The sequence below is a fragment of the Ammospiza nelsoni genome, chromosome 1 (assembly GCF_027579445.1).
Source record: "Ammospiza nelsoni isolate bAmmNel1 chromosome 1, bAmmNel1.pri, whole genome shotgun sequence".
NCBI classification, from domain to species: Eukaryota; Metazoa; Chordata; class Aves; order Passeriformes; family Passerellidae; genus Ammospiza; species Ammospiza nelsoni.
In genome coordinates, this window is record NC_080633.1 from 27989266 (window position 1) to 28017237 (window position 27972).

Here is a 27972-nt window from a genome sequence, read left to right on the forward strand (position 1 = left end):
AATAAAGTTGCTGCTGGAGCCCTATGTAATAAGTCAATGAGCCTGGTCTCAGTTCTAAACAAGGAAAGCAGCTATTATTTCTGAAAGGGACCTGTAGCCTGATATAAACTAAGTAAATTTTGACAATAAAATAAAAATAAGTGGAATTAAATCAAGAGAATTTTTTGAACTTCAATGGCTAACATTATTTTTAACATGCCTGTGTAATCAGTAAATGACAGGAATATCATACATTGATAAAACAAAGTTTACAGTAGTATTTCAAAGTTCATAAAAGAAGTAATGGCAGCAACTGAGCCCAAATGCTAAAACTGAACTGCAGACTTCATACTACTTATTGCTTGTTTCAATACATTCAAATTTAGTATTATATCTTCAACTTGAAGTAAAAAAAGTCTATTTTATCGGTATCTTGTACATGATGTGTCATTCATTGGAAAACTGCTGGGCAGCTGAAATGTTTGGAAAAGCAATCCAGAGCTCAACTTTTAAGGTGATCGTGGGTGAAGGAGGTTTTTTCATTATTTAACTGCCTTCAGTAATGTCCCTAAGCATGGAGGCTGCAGGAGAAAAATGCAGTATTACTTCACACAATAGCAAAATCTGTGAGCTGTGTTGTTTTCCATTGACTGTTTCCTTTCTTTCCTGTGCAGAAAAATAATCAACAGGAAAGTATTGAACTGCCTCTAGTATGAGTTGTAAAGGCTGAAATGGCGGAGAATGTTCTTTGTCTTGAACTCCTGTGCAGTTTCCCAAATGCATTCCTTTCACATGAGGGCCTATACCTGTCCTTAGACTGACCCTCTTGTCAACCTCAAAATGTGTCAGACTGGCTGAGGAGCCAAAAATCCTGTGTGGACTCTGTCCACCACCAAGAACAAAGTATGCCTATCCATATTCAAAACTTACTAAAACCAGATCTGTGCTCTGTGCTCAGTCCTTCTTTCAACTGGCACTAACTTTAACCACAGTCACAGTTAGTAAACCATATCCTTCTCCACTAAAAATCATCAGTCCATAATCCACCTGCCTCAACATTACAGGAATGTTATGACTGCACTGTAAGAGTAGAGAAGCAATGTTAATGAGTTTAACTGTAATGACTCTAAAGACAATTTTTAAAAAATTTGAGAAAATCATTAAGTAGGAAACTGTACAAACTTATCCAAATGTGAAATTCTACACTAGATTTTCTCTAGTAATAACCTGGTCAACACATCTGTTGATGAGTCTAATGCAAAATAGAAATTCTTCACATTACAGAAAAGCTATCTAAGTTATCAAATTCTTATACATTTTCACATGCCAGGACACCTTACATCTGCAAATGAGCAGACAGTAATCAATCATCAGGATAAACTGAAATTATTGTTTTAATTTCTAATACTTCTGCATTTCTTTCAAATCACTAATACCTTATCAAACTTCACCACAACAGGAAAAATCATGCCTGCCTAGTGTGAATGGTGACAGCAAATTGTGTTTTCCTTCCAAACCTAGAAGCTCCAGAAGTAGTGTGATGTTTTCTTTTTAAAATGTTTGGAAAAGGACCCAGGACTGGCTTTTTTTTTTCTTTTCTTTTCTTTTTTTTTCTGGTAATTCTATTTTGTTGTTTGTTTTTCCCTATACAGGAGGAGTTCTCTGAGGAACACTGTCTTAGAGCACGTGTCTCTAATTAAAATGTATACACAACTTCAAAACCATGACCCAGATTTTTCATCAGGGAGAATTTAGAAGTGAATTTCTGAAAACCTAATCAAATAGAAAGGAGAAATGATAATATTTACATGAAAGTGATCATTTACCATTTTGTTTAATTGAACAATCTTAAGAGTATTTGGAAGAAAAAAAAAACAGCACTGCAGCAGTATCTGACTGACAGAACAAGTTTTGCCCTTCAGTCAGCTCAATACTAGCAAATAGCACATATTTTGATAGACAATAGGAAACTTTAAATGTTTTACTAATCCCATTATCCTTCATATCATGTTGATGGTATTTATTCATAACTGCTCCAAAAAAACCTTTTAATGTTAGCAAAATGGCAGTGTCTTTCAAAACAGCAGCAAGGCTATTACCTTAGCAATTATTTTCCATTACAGTTCTTGAATCAGGTGTCAAAAAATATCGATAAACTTTCAACACTTGGAACAATTTTTAACCTCTCTAATTATCAAACTGTAACATAAACAACAGATTATGATCTCAATATATCCTACACTTTGTTGCCATTAAGTTTTTCAACAAACTAAATGCGAAAAGATTGTGTACCTTTCCCTTGTGCTATTATTATCAAGTGAAGCTTTTACATTCCTTTCTAATGCTTAGGTGCCTAGCTGGTAGCTCCAAGTGTTAAATCAGTTGTTAATTCCCTAATCACATGCCTTTCTCTCAATCGCTTTTGCTAAGTAGCATTTGCATTTAATTAAGTACATCTTAATTAGCTGATGGTTAATATTCTTGAAGTAATTTTCTTCTAAGAAGCCTAAGCAGAAACGGCACTGATTTCAATGAAGACAAATACACTGGTTACTCACATCTGTTCATTATGCAAAAATGACAGAAAGTTGGTCTAATTGTTTAATGATATGTAAACATTGTAGGATTGTAAACTGTTTGATTTGATGGTTTGTGTGTACAAATTTTCTGCGGTTTTGCTTTCAGTGTAGTATCATGCACTCTACTCCTCACTGAAAGAAAAATGGCAAACGTGATACTTCTGCCACTTACTCAAAAAACCCATTGTGAATCTCATAAACATGTATGCTTCTGTTTTTTTCTTTTTTTTTTTTCAACAAGAAAATTGCGAGTACAAGCACAGATATCATCATCTTATTTACATTTTTACCCTTTCTGCACAGATAAACTAGAGACTTATAGAAAAGGCCACTGACTGCTGTTCTTTGCCTATGCAAACACTGGAAGATATATATACCTTTTAAAATGGAACACTAAATTTTAAAATATGATTTTGACTTTTTTAAAGCAAACATTTGCAATGACAAATGACTATCAATGACAAGAAGTAATAATATATGAAATGAAAATAGCTGGATCTTAGAAACCCACCATATCCAGTGTTTTTACAATCAAAGATAACAGCATGGTAACACACTCAAGGAAAAAATAATGATCTTTTAATAATTTTCTATTCCTTAATGAGATGAAACACCACATTTTACAAGCAATAACTTCTTGTTAATGGCTATATGCAAATTTCTTCTTTATTCACCTTATGGGAAAAATAATTCTGATGAGTGGGATGACACTGGCTTCAGGAACTCCCACATTCATGCAGAAATATAATTTCAAAAATAGTACCTGAACACTTCAGCTCCTTCTCTGGAACCAAACAGTAAATGAGCTCAGTCACAGCTTACAGGGTAGCATTGTGTTTGCTAACCTTTCCCACAACACAGCATATCACCAACTGTGTAGGCAAAAGGCAGAAGCAGGTAACACTCTGCAAGTGGTTTATAGGAGAGCTGAACAGAGTGAAAGCCATTCTGCTCCAGAGGTAAGACAGCGCTGGTTACAAGGTTTCTTCTCTGTCCTTAAAGTCATCCAAATTTTCAGTCACGCAAATTTCAAGAAAAGTGAGTAGTTGATAAAAAAATCCAGGTCAGTATTCGTTAATACATCAGGTAAATAATACAATAATCCACCATGAACCATATACAGAGCAGTTACAATAACAACCAGAAACAAAATAACACCCTATACCTTGAAATAATGGTAATAATAAAGGGAAAACTCTAACACAAAAATTAAGAACATATATTTAAGATGGATATTTCCTGCTATAATTGCTTCAGATGGAAAACATCTTTGCATATTCTTTGGCAGTAACTTAAAAATAATGGTTAAATATAATGAACTAACACCTTCAGATACAATATTAATGTTTCCAGTAATCCCATTTTCATGTCTGGTAATGACAGAACATATGTACCTTCATTTATATTAAAGTCATCTATCAGGATTACAGTTATGTAGACAGAGTCTAAATTTGCCAGACACAAATAAAACCAGGGAAAGAAATAGTACTTCTTTACCCAAATAATATATTTTTGTTTAAAATGCAGGGACATGTGGCCAGATCAAACAGCAGTATGAAAAAATAATATCCCATAACTATGCTAAAATAGAAATATACAGAAAATTGAAGAAGAAAACCCCAAGAAACCAAAATCAAAACCAATAGAACACTATGCACTTTTTTTCCATGAAAGGGAAAACTTATTTGGGCTTGACTTCTTTACTCAATGAGAGTGAGAAAACTGAAAAATAACTGTTCTCTTTTTGCCATCTTAAGATTTCTGGTAGCCACTTTGAAATGTCACCTCATATTCCTTTATGCCCTTTCTAAATTTTAACCATATTTTGCTAGATTTATTCAGGTTGAAAACATGAGTTTGCTCAGAAAGTATTGAAAAATATTTTTCCAATTCTCTCTATATTTCTAAGTGATGAGGGTGACAGAAGCCACAGTATCAGCTCCCTTAAGCATACAACAATCACTTGGCTACCGAGGATCTCAGCTAAAAAAAAAAAAAAAAAAAATTAAAAAAAAATAGATACACAGATGAGGCAAGTTCCTTCACTACACACACAAAGGCACACTGAGGGTGTCTTGTAGCACTAAACATGGTTTAAAAAGTAACACAGACCTTTCTATCTCTGACACAACCTGTAAGGTACTCAGCGCATATTTTGTATTATATGAATCAAAGACTGATGGAAAACTCTTCCTACAGATGATACTTCTTTGATTCTTCACTACTTCTGATAGCACTGAATATTTGAAAGCATGAAATAGGCTGTAAATGAACTACTAAAGTCAGTATCTGTGAAAAAGCCTGACCTAAACAGGGATACTGAAGAATTAATCCAAATTAATTAAACTGAGACTTTGAAGAAGATTAGTTTAACTGTATTAACATTTTATATGGCTATCTTAGTCAGAAAGAGAAAATTCTTCACAAATAAAATTAGGAACACTTTAACTTCAAATAAGAGGATTTACAGACACATTTAATATAGTTTAAGTAATTATTTTTGCAGTTAATTTGGATCAACTTTGGAAAGTGCCTTCATGCATATAAGCAAAGTAAACAAAAACTGAAACATGATATGCCTTTAGCTGAAAATCTCCTGGTCTTTTAACTTGATGCTATAGTAGACTTGTACCACAGGGATAGAAGTTCAATAATTCTAATAAAGACTCCAGCAGAGTACCCAAACACTGCCTAACAACAGGAGTAAAATTTTCCTACTGCTTGACAGGTAGTTGAAACATTTTCAGGGTTCATTTGCTAATGTAGTCTTACTGAGAATGATAAAGAACAGAGAATACAAGTGTATTGATCATAACCAAGCAGAGTTGCCTACTAGTGTCAAATAAGCCAATCAAATGTCATCTTGATATGAAAGAAAAAATAAGTTTGATGACAGGCTACGGTCCCATTGAGAATAAAATCAATATTAGTCATGGGACCAACTGGGATCAATATGTCAAACCAATAGGCCATTTTAGCAGGAAGGGGAAAGGAGGGGAAAAGTGCTGACAGAGCTAAAAGGAAAAAAGAGGACAGTGAGAACCTTGAGGATGAGATCACTTGAAAATTCACATTGCATTTCTAAAAACACTTGTCAAAAGCACCAAGCCACCTTGAAAAGATACAGCTAGTTCCAAGACTAGCTAGGTGGTTCCAAGATCAGTTTTTTCTCATAAACTTTTCTCAATCAAGCCACGATTCATAAAGTGAAAAATATATGTTCAAGTATGACTTCCAGAAAAAAGATTAAAAAAACTTCCTCCATTTGCATTTAAAATGTTAAAGAAGGTGTACTGTGTTTAAAAGTCAAGAAAAGTCTTTTCATGGGCTTCAGAAATAGTGATGGTGTTATCTGAATACTGGCAACAGTAGGATTTAAAATACATGGATTTGAAAATGCAACATGCATTTATTGAAATGTGTCCTTTTGATTATTTAAAAACCCCATGTTTTATTAAGCACTGAAAATTACTGTACTACTTTTTCACTGCTGAGTATTCTCAGCAAATTTTTAATTTCATCGTATATGGACACATAGACTGCTATAGCCTTTTAAAAGGTACTTCACAGGTAAAAGCCTTTTCACAGGTATTTTATTTTAAGTGCTATTTTACACATTTCCCCCTCCCATTCAGTAATGTCAAAGTAACCCGGAGAACAGGTTTGGGAAGGGCACTGGAATGTCAATGACTTCAAACCAGTTTGATTAGAAATGGTATTTCTGATGTGCTGATCTGAACTAGACTAACTTTTAGGGATATGAGTTAGGAATAGAAGCATAAAAAGGAAATAATAGGCAAGAAAAGCAGTAGCACGAAAACAATGTGACAGTTCCATAATGTCAGTAAAATGACAGTGCTCACCACAATCATTCCAATGATTCCCCACACTGAGTTACCAGTCTGCATATTTTCAGCAGCTACCTTAAATGGCCTGGTTTTTCAAGACACAAACATTATCTTTGGTTAATAAAGTTATACATTTAAGCTAAAAAACTACAAAAAGTTGCATCGTAAATGGGTTTATAAATACTTCAGCAGTGCAGTATTTTCCTAGAATTTGGCCACCAACAGAGTAATGATATTCTTTTCTATAATGCAAAATCTTACCTCACGGATGAAGTGAATGATTAATGGCCTGCACCTGACAGAATATTAAGTGACTTTTTCAGTTGGTCAATTATCTAGTATTTCACTACCATACTGTGAATTTGCAGCAAGTTTACAACTGTGCCTTCATATACATTGTCACACCTCCTGCCACACAAAGACACATGTAGCTCAAAAGGGGGTTTAAGAGAATAAGAAAAATTATTTTATATGGCAAAAGATGATTGCAAACATTTTCCTTGCATTATTCATCCAGCTGCAGCTAGTAAAGAGTTGTCACCCTCTATATAATCTGACAGCTCAATTCAATCACAGTTAAAACATAGGACCCAAGAGGTGTAAGAGAGATCACTGCTACTGTCATGTTTACACATTTCTGAGAAATGGTTTTTAAATTAATTTCATGGATGCTTTTGTCTGTGTCCTACTACTGGCAGATAAAATGCAGTCTTTGGAGAACACCTTTTTATCCATCTTGCAATGAATATCTCATCATTATGAGTGGAAGGCACAGCATGCCTTTAGGGAGCTCAGACTGTGAATTAATCTTCTCTTTTGGAAACATTTTCATAGTCTTTCTCCCAAGAAGACTAAAACTAACCCATCCTTTTGACTTTTTTTGTTTTACCTAGCCTCTACATGTATGGATTCAGAGAAGGAGCTGCCAGGAAAACAACCAGAGGTAAATGCCACTACATCTTACAAACCTACTCTGTGGAAGGAAAATATAATAGCACTGTCACAAATAAACAAAAAAAACCACCTCCAGGAGTACATCTGCAAGTTTAGGGACATTAAAACTTCTTCACTCTGTTAATAAGTTATGCAAGATAATGTCCTAAGTCACAGAAGCCTGAGAAATTTCATTGTAGATTGACACCTACTCACAGAAATAAATTGTACCCTGAAAATAAGGTTCTCCTTCCCTGGTGGTTTTCTAGAAGCTTCCCACAATGTATAAGATGGTTCTAGCTTATGTAATTCTTCTTCTTCCCCTCTTTAAATAAAAAAAACCTCAATTCTGAGGCATCCAGAACAAGAAATTTCATGTATTTTCTTTTTATTATCTTTTCTCTGGAAAACATGAATACAGCAATTTACTATTCATAAAATAGTATCAGTACCAATAAAGGATGTCTAAATAAAATTAGAAACAAACATCTGATAATTCCTAGGACAAGATTTACATACTTAATCCACAAGTTAATCCCCCAAAACTACATCAAGAAACCAAAGAGTAAATGCCAAAATGAAAGGTGCCTTTGTATAATGCAGTTTTTTTAACTGTATAATCACATGCTTATTATTTTTCCACTGGGTCCCTTCCTCCTTCAGTTCACAGATTGGAAACTCCTTAACGGGGAGCTATTTGGTATTTTTAGTTTTATTCTCTTTGTTCAAGTCATGATCCAATGTTTTATTTACCACACACTAATTAAAAGTGTTATTAAAAGAGAATTGGCATTTTCGCTAAGATCTTTCTGTCATGACTATCAGACACCCACCAGCACAGCATTATTTTCAGAACACTGCAGATGTGGCAGGTCAGCATTATTTATATTTTGCTGATGCTGAACAAAAGCAGAGCAAAATTAAACCCTGAAGAATAGGACAACTAAGGTTAGTTGTTTCACAGATATTGCATTCATTTCTACAAAACACCCACTTAATCACCAAAGGAAATATATCTGTCTCACAAATAAGTGGCAAATTCTGTGGAGAAAATGCCAGGTTGGCACAGCTAAATTCTTCTTTCTGCTGTATTCACATAAGGACTGGACAAACTTAATTTCCTAATGTTTGAAGGCTTTCTTTTGAAAATTAAAATATGAAATTTTGATGTAATATTTCTTTTCAGTTTTCTAGTTTAAAATAGAAGTTAAATGATAAGTAGTATTTCTGCCATGGGTGTTGCACTGATGCTTGAAACTGCTGCTGTGTCTGTTCTCATGAGAAAAAAGTAGAAACAGACTAAAACTTATTGCATTCCAGCCCAAGAAGTCATGAATTTTCTTTTCTTCCCCATTCTCTGGCTTCTTATCCAGCCTTATTTTCTCCAGACACTATTCTTAGTCTGTCACCTCACTGTCCTTTTCACCCATACCCCCAAATTCTTTCCAGCTGCTTGTCAAATCCTCCCATGGGCTGACCCTTAGCAGATTAAATACCTCACCAAATTCATTCCTAATGCTTGTCATGTAGAGACATTTTATAACTTTGTGTTCTTTACTTGGTCTCAGGAAATTGCCCTGGAGGAAACCAGGGTCAAATCCTATCTTTCCCCAGCTTTCAACCCAATTTTTTGGCCAGAACATTGCAGTTCTTCCTCTTGTCTTGCCTTTTTTCACCAAGTCCGAGGTATAAATCTGTATTTCCTTCTGCTGGGGTTGAGGCTATGTAGTCACAAACTATCTGCACTCCAATATCTGAAAGAGATCACTGGGAACACTGAAGAGAACACTGGGAACACTGGGAACACTGTTGACCTTAATTTTGAGTAATCATTGTGTCTCCACATGTTTTACTTTGAAGTTTCTGAAGTATCTAGTGAAGCTGCTGCTTGTGCACAAGAGTTGCAAGAATTGAGAAATTACAAGTATCATCTTAAGGCTCTAAGTGACCACTGGAGCAGTTGTCTGGCGAAATCAAGTATCTTTTGGCAGATAAGGGTGATTTTTTCCTCAATCAGTACTCAACACAAATTATGATCTATGAGAAAGGTCAGACAATGAGCTGCTCTAGGCTGGAAGTACTGAGAGTAAAATTCCCATTTATTCTGTCTCAACATGAGTAGCGCATGATGAGGCCTTTATCCTCACCATTTATCAACACAGTGGTTTCACAGCTTTGAAATTTGGCAACATTTATCTAGAAAATGGACCATAATATGCAAGTTGTTGTAAAATATAAATAGGCCTGTGCCACATTTTCTCAGATGGAAAACTGTCTGCCATCAAACCTAGTGAGAATATACTGTCTTAGAGCATTTTATCATAAAGATAAAAATGACTAGTGCTGTGTCATATAATCTCCTGAGAAAGTGGTACTTAATGTATAGCTCTATAGAATTATTTTTATATATAACAGAATTAGATGCAAAATTGCCTCTTCTAAATAAGTATTGTAAAAATATTTCAAATATTTTCTGGGTATGTTCTAGGGAGTTAACAAGTTGACACACAAACCCAAAACCAAATGACTTCAATACAGTTCTAGAAATCCTGTTCCATAATCCATCCATAACTCCTTAACCTCCTTTTTCTTTCTTGCCTCCTAATAGCCTAATTTGAAGTAATAAATGGAAAAACTGTACCTCATTAAATTGATCTTCCTAAAGAAATTCCAATTGTTATGAAGTATATCTACTATTATCCCTCTCTGCATTCTTACCATGATGAACCTTGGAGTTTAATCAGAATTGGGTTCCTGCATTGCTGAATATTACACAAATCAAAATACATGCATCAAAATCCCTCCCCTCTAATTTAGTAACATGCAGTTCTTGCAGTATCCTACTGGTGGGCCATCAAAAACAAAATAAAGATACTAATAATAGCGATTATATAAAACACTGCACTCTCTTGGATCCATTTAAAAAACTTCCCACTCCAGCAGCCTCTACTCTTAGAAGTCCAAAATTTTTACAATAATGCAGCATTACATTTTAGAAGTAAACTGGTCAAAATACGTCCAACTTGTCTGACCAGACAGCCACATTATGATCTATTACACTAGACAAAGATTTTGGTAATTAGGTTGGCCTACCTGTTTTTACCTTAATTATATTATTTGTAGACATTAATGTCTCATTAGATATTGTCCATACCATGTGCAACTCCATCTTCAAACACCTATGATAAATTGGAAACAAGGGCCTGATGCACTAAGTGCCAATGTTTATTTGACTATGCAGATGGAACAATGGTTTTGTTTTATTTATCCCTTAAACTGAAATCATCGCATCAAACTACAGGCAAACTATTAAAGACAGGGATAAAAAAAGTTATGTATTTCATTCTTTCCATATAATTAAATTACTACCTGTTACACAAATACTAAAAGCATCCATTCTTTTATGAAACTCAGTAGTGACATGTCACTTTCCTAATATCAAGATGAGAGATAAAAAGGAATTGGTGTCCTGAGACTTCAGAGATCGTTTAAGCAGTATACTGTACTCTTGTTTTTCCTTATATTCCTTTATATTAAACAAAACAAATATTTTTAAAAATAAACACCTTAAAAATCTAATGGTGTGAAATATAATGGCCTGAGAGTGTCAGTTTTCAAGTCAGTTAAATTCAATTTATTTTATTGAAATTTTTATTTCACTAAGAAATTTGTAAATATACCAAGCATCCAAGAAACATATTCAGTAGTTCCTTATGTTAGCAGAAAAATTAAAGGAAAGGAAGGAAAAGCTTTGGTATAAGTTTCATAGCCTATGTACTTACAGTGAGGAACAGAGTATACATTTTAGATTTGATTTAAATGCCTCAGATGGACATCCAAAAAGCTGTCAGCAGCAAAGAACAGTTTAAAACAATGCTATTATGATATTAGCTAGGAAACAAAATTGGGAAATGATGACTAATTTCAACATAACCAAGTTCCTGTAAGCAAAAGGCACTATGAGCTCAAAGGAACTGTCATTAGCTACTGTATTTTTCTGCTAATTGACGGCTGAGCGTTGACCAGATTTTGATCTGGGTTTTCTTACAGGCATAACTGAATAATTCAATGTAATTTGAACTTGAATCTGGCTCTTCATTCTTTATAAAGAACTAAGTCATAAAGTGACACAAAGTGGTATTTTCTTTTCTAAATAATCATAATAAAATCCAACCAGTCTGATGATTTTTTCATGAAATGCATAAAAGCTGCACAATAGAAATGCCAGAAAAATAGATTCTTTACACGTGGGGACACCTACAAAATACCTCTGCTCAGGTCCATTGAATCTCTTATTGTTTCCCATCATGAAAATAAATGATGACCAGAAGACTACTCAGCATTTGATTAAAACCATAAATATACAGAAAGACCCAATTCTGAAATCAGCCAAAATAATTTAAATAAAAATTGTTGCACCAGCGAAACTTCAGCTTTTCCTGAAATTTATTTGACATATTTCATTACCTGCTTATGGTAAGATGATATAAAGCCACAACCAAAAAATTAAGGAAGGAAATTGAGATATTCATCAGGAAACTATAGAAGAAAATTTAAATTAGATGAAAAAGTTTTGTAAGATTTACTTTAAAGTAAAATTTAACAAAAATAAGAGAAGAGGTGTTTCAGCTTCTCCAACTGTTGAGAAAAACAGCAAGGCAAATGAAACATAGGATGTTTTATTGCTGAAGTATGGTGTCTTTTGTTAGTCTCACTAGCTGAGAATAAACACAGATAAAGGACAGAAATGTCCTCTGTTCCATTTTGGTCAGTATAGTGTTTTCAGCTCTTGATAAAGTAGCTAAACTATTTGGTTTGTTATGTCTCTAAATCAAACAGACCAATCTACCTTCTATGTCTTTTAATTGATACCAGCACTACTGCTTTGCCTCCAGTATTGGACAACTGGTAAAATCCTCACATTTGCATCAGAAAACACCGATGCCAGTGGTGTCAGTCTCAGAAAAACCGGACCTGTGTCACCCACATCCATACGTGTGCCAGGAAGGACCTTGTGGCACTCAGCTGCATCAGCATGCACCTCTGCCTGCACAACTCCAGCAGCAATTCTGCTACTTCATGGAGTTGTAGGAATTTGCATATACACAAAGAGCCTTGATGTTGCCATGGCTCCCTCCTCCAAGGCAAGTGACTCTCAGCTGTGAGGCAGAAGATGGCAACCACTCCTGTCTGTCCCCTGTACAGCTACTGTAACCAACAATTAGTGACTCCAACAAGATCTGGAAGAAATCTGCACTTCAAAAGTGAGATCTGTTTTGTCTGGAGTAACACATGCAGCAGTAGACAGCCCAATATGCTATAAAGGCTGTAAACCAAATTATTATCTTTATCTATTATCTAAATTCTAATATTTATCTATTATCTAAATTCTAATATTTATTATTATCTAAATTCTTAGAAAATGAGCAAGTCATTTGAGATGACTGTGTGAGGATCAGGACACTCCAGTCAATGCCAGTACCTGAGCTACAGCCTTCAGCCCAAAGGAAAAGTGAAAAAAACAAAGTGAACAAGCATTTTAAAGAATTTAATCAGTAATAAATATTGCAGAATTTTATGTCAGAAATTATATTTCCTTACATATGCGTATCACAAATATGTCTGTTAAAAAAGTGGAGAAGCAGCCAGCTTTCCCACTATGGACTTTAAATAATGCAGAGATATTTTTGAAACTGTATTCTTCACAGACTGTCATAGCTACAGAGAAATAGAACAAATTCATCTGTTCTAAAATTACTCTTCTGTGTGTGAACTGTGTTAATACACTTAATAATAGATAGTATGTACATAGGTGTGGTGTGCATGAATGTGTGTGTATGCCTTGCATATGTTACAGATGAAACAAAAATATTAATATCAAATTTTTTTTAAAAGGCATTCTATCCTTAACAAAAGTTAATCTGAAGAATGGAAAACAAGCAACTGATGTCTAATTATTAAAATTATGTCGTGTCTGGGAGCTTCCAGCTTTTTTTCGCCTAAAAAACTCCCTTGTAAATTTTCCTGGAAGATTTACTAAGAATATTTATTCAGAAAATGTTCTTTCCATTGTAAAAGACTGAAGTTCCATTTATATAATAAAATACATCAAAGTTAATTATAGCCTCTGCAATGACAACCTGGGGAATGTCATGTTTTTTCAGCATGAATGAAAATTCTGATTACTGCCATCCACTGTGGAAAGAGTGACAATCACAGGCCTCCAGCAAAGAGATAGGAGGATAACTTATTGTTTGCTGCTGTCTCAAAGGCTGTAATGACTCTTATCTAAATACCAAAATGAAGAGAAAAGCTAATTCCAATTATATGAAACAACTTCACAAACATTGCTGCTTGATTCTATCTGAGAAGCCAAACATCCAGGTCAAGACATATTATCCCAATGAATCATGCTTAAGGTATATATGATATGATATGATTGATATGATATGATGCAATAGTGCACAGAAAGAGAAGCTACAAATCAGTGTTGGGTTCATTTTACATTAAAGCTACAGAGCTTTATCCATCTAGGGTACAGTGCTTAGTCTGAAATATCAGCCTTTTTCATTTTATAAAGCAGAAGGCAAGGGCACAATATGATCTTTTTTTGGATACATTTAAGTTCCTTCATTTCAACCTTTCCTATCCAAGCACTTAAAGATTTAAGGTTGGCTTAATACCTGATAATAATAAGAAGATGATCACTTAAAGAGATGGAAGATAACATTGTCAAGCAAAGTTTAGTTTGAGGAACAGCAATCTTATGCAATAGTTAATGATTTCAGTACTGTTTTCTTTTGTGGTCCCTTTTATCTGTAAAACTGAAATTAAATTCCCTGTGTGCTACTAAGATCAAAAATACAGGAATACATTTATATTAATAATTTCTATAATACAATTATAATAGAAATAATTTCTATAATACAATTATTATAGAAATTATGTGTCCTGTTAATAAAGGTACAGTATTTAACTGACAGTCAGTGCAGTCTTCCCCAAGATGTGCTCAAAGAACAATGAATATCACAAATTCCTTACGATGAATAATTTAAACCATAATGTTTCAACAGTGAAGAGTAGCATTCTCTAAACTTTATTTCAGTGGAACTAGCCTGAAGCTGTGGGGCTTGAAGCAAGACTTGCCTGACTGCAAAGTGTTTCTCTCTTGTATTTCGCAGAGCAGAATCTAGATACCTACAACTTTGGTTGAAGGACACCATAGAGATTTTCTTGATTGCCAGGGTAGGAGGCCAAAACACTAGATGGGAATTATCTGGGAAGAGGTGGTGGTGTTTAGAAAGTATTTAAGAGTTGTCTACAGGATTTCCAGTGGGTTGGTGCTGTGGGAGGCAAAGTAATAAGATGCTTGAGCAGAGTCAGTTTTGGAGGAGACTGCTGAGGTTGGTGGGTCTTTGTTTGCTTCTACTGCATCATACTAATCCCTCTCAGGAGAGAGTGAAGCAGAAGACACTTGGTATTACTGGTGAAGCACACAGAAGATTGTTTACTAAGGAAGGAATTTCAAAGAAGGAATTTCAAAAGGCCTGGAGCAGTTCATTACATTACTCTCCATTGCTTTTGCATCTTCTCAAATGTAATTGAACACATATTTTTGTGACTGGACAGCTGGATCATCAGATCTTTACAAAACAAGACATCATTGCAATTTGTTTTCTCCTTTCTTTGAAGCTAAGCGCACAGCTCTTCAATCTTAAAGACTGACAGGCCAAATCCTGACTTCTCACTCTTTCTGAGGCAGATTACTGATATAGGCAATGTAGAAGGCCATATATTTACAGCAAAATATAATTCAGAAAGAGAGACAAAAAAATGATACTGGGAGTAATAAAGTTAAACACAAGTCTTCAAAGTCAAATTTGGCCAAAACCAAAGCCCATGAAGTGCCAAGAGCAAATCCTGTAAGCTTCAATAGAAAATATCATATATATAAAAATCTCAAAGTTTTTTTAATGGATCAATTGATTTCTCCAAATATGCAATAAGTTATAGTCATTATAAATTACTAAATTAAAATTAGGAAGAAATTATGTTAGATGTGTGAGAAAACACAATTCCTCAAAATAAAGTCAAGCCAAACTAACCATAATCTAGTAAAGAAAAACATAGTCTTTTTGTTTTACAGATTTTAAAGTATCTTCACAATTATTTAGGAAACACCTTGATTTTCAAGGAAAAGGCCATTTTTCATCTGAATATGTATACAAAAACCCCTGCAAATAGTTTCAGTATTGTTGCCAAGAAATTATCAAATTGCAAAGGGAAGTTTTTTGAGTTAAGGACATAGAATATGGTAGATTGAATATTGTAATTCTAGGCTAATCTCTTTCTGAGCTGTGAAGATGGTTACTAGTTCTCTTAGGTGTATGCAGAAAAATAACATTATAACTAAGCATTTCAATGTAATCCCCAAAACTCAATTGCAATCTAAAGTCTTCAGCAGGAAAGCTCAAGATTTAAATATCTCTATAATCAGTTCTTATTACTTCTGACTGATGTAATTTCAAAATATTTTTTGCAGCTGTTAACACTCATCAGAGGTGTCCTCTTACTTAATTCTCTGTTGGAACTAAGAAGCTGCTTACCATACTACACTGCAGTCAATACAATTATTTTAATTTATCTGCTGCTCTAGACTATAATATTGTTAATGAATAAAGACTATTCTCTCAACAGTAATTCATGAACCTTCAGTAGATTAAAGTATTCTGTAAGCAGCTTTCAAAATTGGCTTTTATGAGTGTGTCATGCAAGATCTGTTTTGTCTCACAGAAGATAATTGAATAATGGTTGTATTTTTTTTTTGACCTTTTGAAGAAGTAAGACAGCTTGGACTGTCAACCCAACTCTGTAACGCTCATCAAACCATCCTTTTTAATAAACATATTATTATTTTTCTTCCAGCTACACTTACTGCAATGCATCTTACTTTGCTCACATTTTATTTGTTCCTAGGCTCAGAGGATCAGCTTTGTTAGTGGGATTACATCAGGGAATTCAGTCAAGCCACTGCAGGCATGAATCTGATCCATTGGCAAACAATAGCTGTTTTCTATTTAATTTTCTCTAAGTCATTTTGTGAAGCTTTGAAACCATACACAGTGAAGGAGCTGGGTGCAAGAGCAGCTAGAGGTCTTACTCTTCCTCGCCAGTATTAATGGACATTTATATCTATTCCAGACAGCTTGGTTTTAAGGATCAAGAAAGCTGAGAACAACAACTGATACCCTTTTGGACCCCATTTTAGCGTCTTCCCTCTAGCTGGCGTGGGCCGTAGGGAAAAGCATCCATCTTACCATCGCCGTTGACGCAGACAACAACAGGAACCTGTGTGCCAGGGCCACACGGCTTTTCATTGTCAGGAATGCATTCCTCCAGCCCCGTGATTCTCCAGTCATAGCAAGAGGGCTCTTCACATGGGATGGCTTCCAAAAGGTGAGGACAGTTTCCCGTTCCTCCTGTAGGCTCATTGGTGATGCGACGCTTCCTTAGTTTAAAGCCTGAAATGCCCATGAAAATAACGATTCAACTCTAAAAAGTGAAGTGAAGCACTTTTTATCTGTCTACACCTGAGTGAACAGTTCTGTTTGTCTTCTCTGTAAAACATACCACAGACACTCAGCAGAACAATGCACTTCAGATAACTGGGTAGAAGAACTCAATAAAGAAGGACTAGAGATAAAATTTCACAAGTTTCAATGTTTTGAGCCTCCTCAGGCTCAGGAAGCTTTGCCTTAAACCCCTGTTTATCACAGTCATGCAGACTCCAGCAAGGAGACAGGATCATTTCCTGAGCATCACTCTTGCAAGATCCATCTCATTTTATAAATCTTGACTACATTGTTGGGTCACCATTTTCTCAAATAAATTGTTTGTTTTCTTCTCAGGTATGTTCCAACAGAAATGGACTATCAAGTGAAATCAGCTTACAAACACTCGTTTCCTCTCCAATCCTCCAAAACAAAACAGAATAATAAAAAGACAACTTCTGAGAAAAATAAAAGCAGGAAAATAAACTCAAAATAAACCTGTGACTACATTTTCAGTAATATTTCGTTGCCAGCATCTAGAAATTTCCTTAAGATTACCTAAACTCATTTTGGAATGGACAAACTGATGGACATTTATGCACTGTGTCATCTACTGGGCCAATGCCAGCAACAAAAAGCAATCCACTCTCTCCTTTCAGGATGGCTTATTGAAAAAAAACAGACTAAATGCAGTCAGAAAAACCTAACCATACTAAACGGATTCAAGAAATAGTTTGTCTTTTCACATCTTTTCACAATCTCTTTTGTTTTATATCAGTAGTCAGGCAAGCTAGTAATATACAGATATTTTTTTATAAAATACTAAATATAATATAGTCTGTCATTTCTACCAAGACACAAACTGAACAGGAGAGTTTTTGCACACATGTGCAAGAACTGATTCTTTGAAGATATGCCTCTTAATTCAATTATAGTAAGTATTTACTTTAAAAATACTGTTCCATTTATCTTCAGTTGCTGTTTGTTCTCCTTTTTTCTAAATTGAAGTCTTCAGCCAAATTATGTGCAAAAGGTTTAGCAAGCCTGACACAAAAGGCTGATACAATTTCAAAAATAAAGAACTCCTATATCTACAGCAACAAAGGATACAAATGATCTGGAAATATGTAGACAGACATGTTGCTAAAAGTGGGAGTGCCTGCACAATTTTCACATCATTCTCTCAGAAGAACTGTCAATGCAATTATAAAATAAAATGTAAGAATTTCCAGATAAGAGAAAAACATTGGCAGTTGAGAAAAGATCCCTGCTCATGTGTGCAGGAATAAAGGCTTGCACAAAGTGCATCCTAATGTACTTCTATTAGACAGATGTCCAAATCAGTCTCACAAACATAAACTTTATCCCTGAAAACATAGCAAATCTTTCAGTGATGGAACAGCAAGAAAAATAACAGACTATTTGACAGCTGTACTCAGACGAGACTTAATCTGATATATTTGCAGAACTGAACTGCTTTTTCCTTCTTGAACTGATCGAGGTTGGGTCAGAGTTTCGATGAACAGCTTTGTAAAACTTTTATTACTGCTGCCCAGACAGAAGTGTAGGTAGCAGCATGCCAGAAATATCCAGCTAAGCAAACACAGTAATCACAGTTCCTCCTTCCAGTGAACATATGTGGCTGCCCTTTCTTACAACTGTTTTCAACCAAGAAACCAAGTCTGTATTCCCAATTTTATCACATAATCACTTTGCAGCAATGACTAGGCCAGTTTTTCTCATTTGCAGCCAGAAGCCCACAGACTTCTAACATGAGGTCCCTGTCACTGTATTCTTGCTTTTCTATTTTGATATCAGGTTACTACAATCTGTTCTACATGGCAATAAGTTGTTAAACATGCTGAATTTGAAACCAACACATATGTCATAAGTAAAACAGCATCACGTATCAACAGTGAATGGTGACATCTCTTTGCCAGATCATGATTTACGGTCTAATGGTGAATTCCTAAGCTATTACTGAACTGTAAATATCTGCCTTGTACACTACATACCTCAAAGAAGGTTTCTGTCCTCCTTTTGTGACAGCGCCAAAGTTGTGATTTGAACACACAAACTGTATCCCTTTCAATCTAAGAGGAAGGTTTGAAACTGGAATTGACCTGCAAAAACCCAAACTGATCTTGAGAGCCTAGTAAACAAACAGGCTGCATTTTTGCTACCTTTGGTGTAACAGTGATGTCAAATGTAGTCCTAATTCAATGACTTTATTTTGATACCCAGAGGCACTAGATATACACTTCTTGGCACAAAATTTCGTGTGCTTGCATAACCTAGTGACTTACTTAGGAATAGTAAATATCACCATTGAAAGGCTCTGCTGAATTGTTACATACCCTTCTTGGCCTGAGGGTCATCACAGCTTTCATAGGTGCATGGTCCCCAGGCTGACCATGCTGAGGTCTCACACTCTGTAGGACAGGGAACGTGGCACAGCTGGGAGGTGCTGGGAAGAGGTCCTGTACACAGTTTACGGTCTACTGGCCTTGAAGCTGTCAAAACAAAATATTTCTCATATGTCACTGGTCATGATCCTTAGCTCTAAGTGGACAGAACCATCCTTTAGTCAGAAAGATTGTATTTCATAATTTTAATTGGATGACGTGATGGAAAATTGCCTGCCTTGAAAAAAGTTGAATGGAAGTCAGTTTACTCTTTGCATGAACAAAGTCAAATCCCATTATGTGGAGACATGGAGACTGTAGATATTGCAGCACCCTCTCAGACCCAGTCCTTTCCTTTGAGGGGTAAATTATACCAGCATAGTAATTTTTCACTTTGGATTCTACATAAATTGGTGTCCTGGTGTCTCATTACTTCTTCTTTTAAGAAACTGAACACAAAGCTGCATAAACACCTTCGCACTTGGTATATGTAAGCTATATGATACTATAACTTCAAAGGCCTGGTAATTAATATTTAAAAGATTATTTTTAAGCTTTAACCTGAAACACAGCTAAAATTTTGGCAAAAACTTTTTTCTTTAATGACCATCAAGTGCACACTCAGCAGTAAGATTTGTGCAGCAGCAACTTTAGCTCAAGAAAGGCTTTGTTTCAGCTATATATATGCTTTGCATTTACTATATATGTGTCGATAAATATGTATAGATCATGTACATTTGTAGTTGTAAAAACTGCACAAGATAATTTAGTTTTTAAAGTGTTGTTAATCTATAGAGACACATGTGAAGGCAGACTCTTCTGTTCTTTAAAAATCAATAACCGAAATCACCCTTCCCGTTCCATACTTTATTCTTTTGAATAGCACAAGTAATGGGAAAATTCTACAAGGTGCCAGAGTAAGGCACAGAACTCAAACTGAAAATGTACTATTTAATTGAAAGCAAGATTTTCATTCTCTTTCATAATACAGGACTTGACAAAATATTACAGTAAACAGAGAATATCTGCTAGAAGTCTGCCATATTACTTTACTTTGGTTGATTGAGGAAACATAAAATTCCTTAACTTAAAGCACTCTCCTTCCATTCAGTTTTTTTTTTTTTTCCTGTGGGAAGTCACATCATTAATTTTGCCACCACTTTTGATGGAAAGACTCTCAAATTAAATAGATACAGTATATGACAAAATATCTGTCTGAAAGATGAGATCAATAACCACTTATGGAATGTGAAAGTAAACACCAGGTTGTTAAAGTGCAGTCAATCTTGTAGACATGTGTGTATGTCTTTCCATTCAGATTTTCTAAGCAGATGATCTTTACAGTTTTGGAAAACGCATCCAATTCTCACTTTTTTAAGGGGAAAATGAAATGAAAAATCCTTATTCTATTCTGGTTTTCAATGTTGCCTCCTTTGGCACAGTTTTCCACCGTGTTGCTCCACATAATGAAGCAACACCATGTAAAACTTTAAGATTACTGTCTCTAATTTACCAATCTCTTGAAATAAATTAATAAGAAGCATAATATTCCAACATTTGCATAATGGTATGTTGAAATTAATTTTTATGACATACTATTGATTTTTAGAGTAATTTTTACATGCACAATGAGCATGCATGACACTCAACATAATATGCCTATTTGGTGTAGAAAATGGATATAAGTAAACATAGTTTGCCCATTGAATTTGCATTGAATAGTTTCTAATTAAAAAAGAAAAAGAGTAAGTAACTGCTATTCATACATTTTAACCTTTATTTAACTAGGGAATCGCCCAAGTGAGACAGTTAAAATTAAGGGCCAATCACACCCCTGAGACAGTCTTGCTTCAGGTAATAGAGAAAGTGGTCTGAGGAATTCCATGCTTCATCTCTAGCCTTCACCATGATAAAAAACTTATCATCACAGTAGTTCAGGGAATTTTACTCAGAAAAATAACAAAGATCTTTCATTGGGAAGCTTTTAGTAGTAGCAGTTTTTTCATATCACAGGTAACAATCAATCTTTAAATATGCCAAAATGCTTTCCAAATGCTGTGTTTAGACACTAAGAGATGTATAAATGCAATCTCTTATATTTTGTTTTTACAACAAAACAATTCAACCATAGGACAGAAAAGTTTTATTTCAGGTTATTAAAAAATGTTTTCATCACTGAGCACTTAGAATGAATTTCATGCAGGATTACTCAAAATTCTTTTCCTGAGGTAACAGTAAAAGAAAACAGCTGTGTCTGGGCATCTTATGACCATCTTGTTCCCATGAATTTAAATTAATTTCTTTCAGCATCACAAAAGAATGACTGAGCATAGGTTTTGACGTGTATTGTTTAGCAAAGACACTCTGACATAGGATGATACTGGATGCATATATTTACAGTTTAAAACCTTGCCTTATCTCTGTGCTTTCATACTTTCTTGTGTCAGCATTAAAGATTGTTCTTTATTCCTTGGAAGTAATGCTGAATGCCAAATAGACTATGTGTAACACTACAAGATCAATGTGAAATTTGACCAAAATTTGGGCCAAAATTAGAAAGAAAAGTTAATGCATTTTTATAACCTCTCTTTCTCCTTCAGTCTAACTAATAAATTAGATTCGGTTTACAAGGAATTTCAGGTTTGAGGCTAGTAACCTAAAAAATAAAGTAAGATTTAATTACCCATTCCTGAAATAATCTATATTAGGAAATTTTAGCTGAATACGTTTTATATCATTGGAAAACACCTCCTTGAATTACTGCATTTTAAAAACAACTGAAAAGAAAAAGAACAGTTCTACTTTTAGGCATTTGCTACACTTATCAAGACATAAAACTCTCCATCTTTCTCTAAAGACCCTCAAGAGACTACACCCCAGTAATGACCAGGCTGGCAAAGAGACTGAATTTGTATGTGACTGCATCAGTATAAGCAGACACAATTTCGTATTTCTCTTTCTGTTCATTTGCCACACTGGTTTCATGGCAAATAACACAAAGAAACTTCTGCAAGTACTCACTCAAAAATCCCAAGAAAAACCCAAGCCTAAAACACATTATGACCAACAAGTAAATAACATTTTCTTCTCATTTTCTATAAATCTGAATTCGCTCATCCAAAAACGTTAGATAATTCAGAACCTTATGCTCTGAGAAATGGCACAATTCCATGCATGTAAGCAGTTCCCCTGTGTTTAATAAGGCAACAAATGTGTATTTGCAGATGTAGAATAAATTTATGCCCATAAAGGAACTTTCCTCCTCTTTATTCTACATCAAGGGTTTTAAAGGTACTCGGAATAAGATGAAACAGTCCACCTCATATAGTAAGAGAAACTTCATGACTAAACCAGTTAAGTGGATGAACAGAGATGAAACAATTCATGACAGTGGCAAGAAAATGGCAGTATGACTGTGGCCTTCAGGAACTTGATTGTCACGGCTTAACTGCTACAACAAATGTTCCTTCTTCTTCCTACTGACCTGAGTACTGTGAGGAATTCTGCTTCAGCTCAGTATTAGAAGTTCAAATTCTTACCAGAGGCCTAACTTGATGTTTTAAATCTACAGAAGGGACTGGAAACAGCAGCTATGATGGAAGCTGAAATACAATTCCCGATGCTCAGAAGTGAGAGGAAAAGCAGTCACTATCTAAAATGGTTCAGGAGTGGAGCAGGCAACTGGTCCAGCATCCCAACTGGCTTATGAGCTTCCTTAGCTTGAATTTTGGCCTGTCACTTTCAAACCGATCTGAAATTTCCTGAGAATGCTCAAATCCCTTTAACTCTTTCAGAGCCACATAAACATGTTAAGCGTACACATATAGCAAACAAGGTCCCCCAAAAGGGCATCGCCTCCTTTGCATGTTCTAACCAGAAATCAGGTTGGAGGCTTTAATTTACCTACCTGTTATTTCAAAAGTGATTGATAGCAGAGGTGCAGCACTAGCCTTCGACTTGCTCTGTGACTGACTTTCTGAAATAACAGGGAAACGCCACCATGAGAATATGAGAAGGGAGGTCTTTAAATCAGCCTTACCAAGACAGCATTTGCTACAACCAGCAGTAAACTACACTGAGATGAAGGCGTTTCCCCACAGCATAATCTGGTGGGTGTGTGCCCTGGCTTTTTCCCATCCTCAAATTACTCATAATTTTCTATTCTATGACGGGAGAGAGAGGGAGGATGAGTAGAGCAGCACCTCTTCTGAAAATCTGTCCCCTATCGTGGAAACAGCCCAGAGCTCCTTTTTAAACTAAAATCCACTTCACTCCCAGTCTGAGCTCTTGAAAAACTGTTCTCATGTTTATGCATCCAAAGACTAGTTACATTTTAATCAGCTTTCAGGAGCCTGCAGAGATTACCTCCTGATGGGCTCCATGTATTCCTGTCACAGTCTGATAAGGGTAAATTTCACACACGCCTAATCTGGCGAGACTTCACAGCCTACCAAAATCCTAATCATCATTCTGAACAGTAAGCTGCCACTGGTCTTATTGTTACCTCTCCTTAGCTGGGAGGTTTTTGTAGCTCACACTGCGGCAGAGGCATCTAAACTTTGTTCAGCAGAGGCGATTTACTAAAAGCCCTTGGGCAGAGCTGATTTGCATAAAACAAAGAGGCTTGAAAGCTTCTTCTTTTATAAATACAGATGTGGGGCTGCAGAGCTCACGAGTCACACCCTACTGATCTGAGCAGTCACGCTGAAATGGATGTTGGCATTAACATTCCCCACAAACTCTACCTCCACGGCAAGTTTGAGAGTACCTTTAAACCACAGCAGGAACCTTGCTACTCTGCTGTTTGGCCAGCCCTGGACAAAATGTGATATTACATAGGATTTGCATATTGATGTTGTTTTTCCTGAAGTATATGGCTGTGTGTTTGCAAGAAATAGGTAGAGGATAAAATTTAATTTAAAAGTTAAATGCATTTAGCTTAATTCACTGATTTCTGAATCTACAGTTCTGCATTACTATACAGAAGCAGATGTAATATAAAATATTCAAGTGTTGTTCTAAAATATGTATACTACCAAATGAATTAAAGATTTTTGTTCTAAGCTGTTCTCTCTTTCCTTAAGAAGCTGTGCAGGCTTTAACAGTAACAAGGAAAAATATCTTTTCTCTTTCAGTTAGGTAAATAAATCCATGAAATTATATTGGCTTCAAGTACTGAAAGCTACTTAAAAACTTAACCAAATCAAGGAAAAAAGAAAATCAGTTCCTTGCAAATTAAATCTAATAATATTTTTGCATTTTTCTATATTGAGCTTACATGCCAGAATTTACATATTCCATCTGCACGTCAAACAGCACAGGTTCATCACCCAGATGAAGGACACACAAGAAATTTACAGTAGATGAAAATACCAAGTCTAGGACTTCTGATCCTCCTTTTCATGTTCTTTCTTATGGAAAGTTGTCCTGCACAGTATTTTTCAGTAGACACTAAGAAATAGTAATTTGTAGGAATTTATATTTGGAATGTATATTTGCAGCATAGAGAATGAAATCTTTGCTACAGCAATTAAGCGTTTTAACCTGAATTTAAAAAATAGCAGTAACTCACAAGGTAAGGAGGCACTCGTGGCAGAAGACAATGAAAGCTGTGAAAGAGCTCTGGAATGCTGACACGCTCTGATTTCACACTAATTTAATTGCAATTGAATCAAGTTTACCTTCTTTCTCCTTGAGGGTGTTTAGGTAGGAGAGGAGGTTCTCGTTGGCCTGCACACAGTACACCTCCCGGGTCTGAAGGCCGCCTCCGCACAGCGCCGTCTGGTTCCCCCGCCTCTTGTCCTGCTGGCTGAGGAGAGGATCCACGCGGCACTCCGTCCACTCGGTGCTGCGCCAGCCGTACCTGCGCCACACGTGGTTAACTGGGTCTCTAGGAATCGTCCAGCCATCTCACACAGCATTCAATTACGCAAGCTGAAACGCCTCAGTACCTCATTAACTTCATAAAAGGCCTGAGCGCCGCCATTTCTTGCACACAAAGGTGCATTAAATCTCGCATTTCATGCGTATGGAAACTTTTTTTTGCATTATTTAATTTTTAAAATCATTACCCTTTAGGAGGATCTTTTCTGTTCAATTCCTGAAACATACCACATATAAATAGTTTATTTGAGGGGAGAAAAACTTGATATACAGAGATATATAGTCCATGTTCAGATAACTTTCAAGACTGTGACTCTCAGCATGTGTTTAGAGCTTGACAATTTATATAAACAAAATCCAAAATATGAAGGAGATGTGAATGCTGAGAAACATAAGAGCCAAAAATGAGGGAAAAACCTCACAACTCCCCCTCCCTCCACCCTAACAACCCAAAACCCTATTGTTATCTTTGAAACAAAAAGTTTCTTCTGGGTATCAAGTTGAAACTATGATTATAATTTTTATTATGACTTCAGGACAACTTTTCAGTAAGTTCTCTTTTTCACAGTTAAAAGGAAGATCATTCTGCAGTACAAGCATCCCTACTGGGTACTGATGAATTATGAGAATCTGGAATCTTCCTAATCAGTGAATACACAGCAAAGATCTTTGACTCACATTTAAACCCCAATTGGGATTATGAACTGCAAGAAATGCCACAGAATTCCCTACCTAACAAGTACTTTAAGGCTAAATACAGCAAAATGCTTCCTAATGCAGCTGGAAATAAAGAAAAATGATATTTCAACTCTTAAATGAAAAATATATATCATAGTCAAAGATGCTTAATATCAAGTGACATTTCTCCAGACCCTATTCTTAGTTTGATAAAGAAAAAACTCAGTTGGGACTTTAATATTAATTTTGATTAGATAAGGATTAGAGCAATCTCTTGAATCATAAAGTGCTCGCTGTCATTTCTCCTAAGGTTTATTTGCTGTCACTGTTAGCCTCTCCCACTTCCCATCTAGGGTCTTCCTTGTGCTGAATACAACTCTCACTAAAATAGTCTGTTAGCTAACCAGATGTTTATCACCCCTTTCCTGTGTTCAACACTTGGCCTGCAAACAGACAAGAAATTCAGAAAACAATGATTCTGGCATAAATGTTATGTAGAGAAAAGATCACTGACAAATCAATACAATTCCTTTATTTTTATCTTGCCTGAATCTGCATATGTGCAAACATTGTTTTTTAAAAACTGAAATGAATGAAAAGAAAATATATTTATTATTATTCCTGTATTTTGAGGAGGACCTGGTTACACTACAATGGGAACTATTTGCAGATTTTGGACTTTCAAGAACACTGAATAAACAGGGATAAAGAAAAAGGGTAAAGTCCTACCCATTATTTCTTTAATAATGGTTTGGTTGATATTCCATTACCAGCTTTGTAGGCTTAATTGAAATTGCTCATTTTAGTAGTGGAGAACTGAAATTAGCCAACTTACGTAATGCAGGGTGCTACGCCGTCTCCTTGAGAAACACACTGCTCTGCTTCTTCTAACTGTGGGCATTCACTCTCACTGCCAACGGGGAGCTGCTTAATGGTCCGTGATCTTGTGCGGTTCCCTTTAGGAGTTGTCATGTCAAAGCAGGTTTTGGAGCAGGGGGTCCATTCTGACCACTCTGACACCTGGCACTCCTTCGTGATCACACAGGACTGAAATGTGATGGGCAGCTTTTCCTGATTGCAGAAGCTGCAATGAGAGAGCGTTCACAGTCATGAACTCCTACAGCAAAAGCACTGTCAATGGTTACATGAAAGTCAGTAAATATTTTTAAAGCTGTTAAGTTTTAGTCCACGTTTGTTTGATCCCAAATAGTCAGCAAAAGGGCTTTTGATTAAAGCTACTTAAACCAGAAAAATAAGATATAATAAAAAATTACCAGTATTGCCATATCTGTGATCAAAATATTGCCATATCTGTGAATAAAACTAAAATCTAAGTCCTCCCACATGTATGGAAATATAACAGAGGAAATACATACATTTTTCACTTCTTATCTTTTATTTTTAGGCATACTCTTTTTTCCTTTTGGAACTAAGTACCAAGTAAGGGACAATTCAAAACCGAGATGACTAAAGGAGTTTTTGCTGAGAAAAAAATACTCAGTGTCACGTTGTCCTAATTTCCAGACTAAAAATGGTTTAAAAACACAATGGCAACATATTGAATGCTTGGCCACTAATAACTTACTTTGTTAATCATTAATCAACTATTGCCATAATTATGCCTCATCGTTCAAACAGGGAATGATCTCTAACCGAAAGTGAAGTGTTCCCTGTTACCCATAACGCTTTCCCGTTCCTTACGAAGGCCATAATTTAATTTCCATTTTCTATCTGATTGTCCCATTCACTTATTACATAGGCTGTCAGCAAGATTTTCTCCCTCTAAATCACTCTTAATTTTAAAACTTATATTCTAGGTAAAAACTAGCATTTCTATTTTAAAGTTTGATTCACAGTAGAAAAATGAGAAATAGAGAGGGTAAACTACCATTAAATAAAACATAACTTTATCTCCTTAATTACAATTACAACATAGATTTCTTTTTTTTATCATGTCTGGGTTGGAATAAAAATCTGGCTTCTGAAGCAGTTAGACAGGAAAAATATTCACTGGTACTGCAAGTAGCACTCTGTTCAATACCAGGCCTATAAACTATACTATAAAGGCTTGATTTTTCCCTTTAAAATAACACAAAATAATACAGAGAAATTAATA

The 27972-nt window shown here is 35.4% G+C and overlaps 1 protein-coding gene across 1 annotated transcript in view; it reads right to left on the bottom strand.

Moving 5' to 3' along the window:
* The window catches only part of THSD7A (thrombospondin type 1 domain containing 7A), a 254685-nt gene that overhangs the window by 73277 nt on the left and 153436 nt on the right, over positions 1-27972 (bottom strand). The window contains exons 5-8 of the mRNA XM_059475319.1: positions 26692-26940; positions 24977-25158; positions 19248-19403; positions 16657-16860 (exon numbers count right to left, since the gene is read on the bottom strand). Of these exons, the coding sequence (XP_059331302.1) occupies positions 16657-16860; positions 19248-19403; positions 24977-25158; positions 26692-26940 (791 nt within the window). The remainder of the gene's footprint in view (positions 1-16656; positions 16861-19247; positions 19404-24976; positions 25159-26691; positions 26941-27972) is intronic.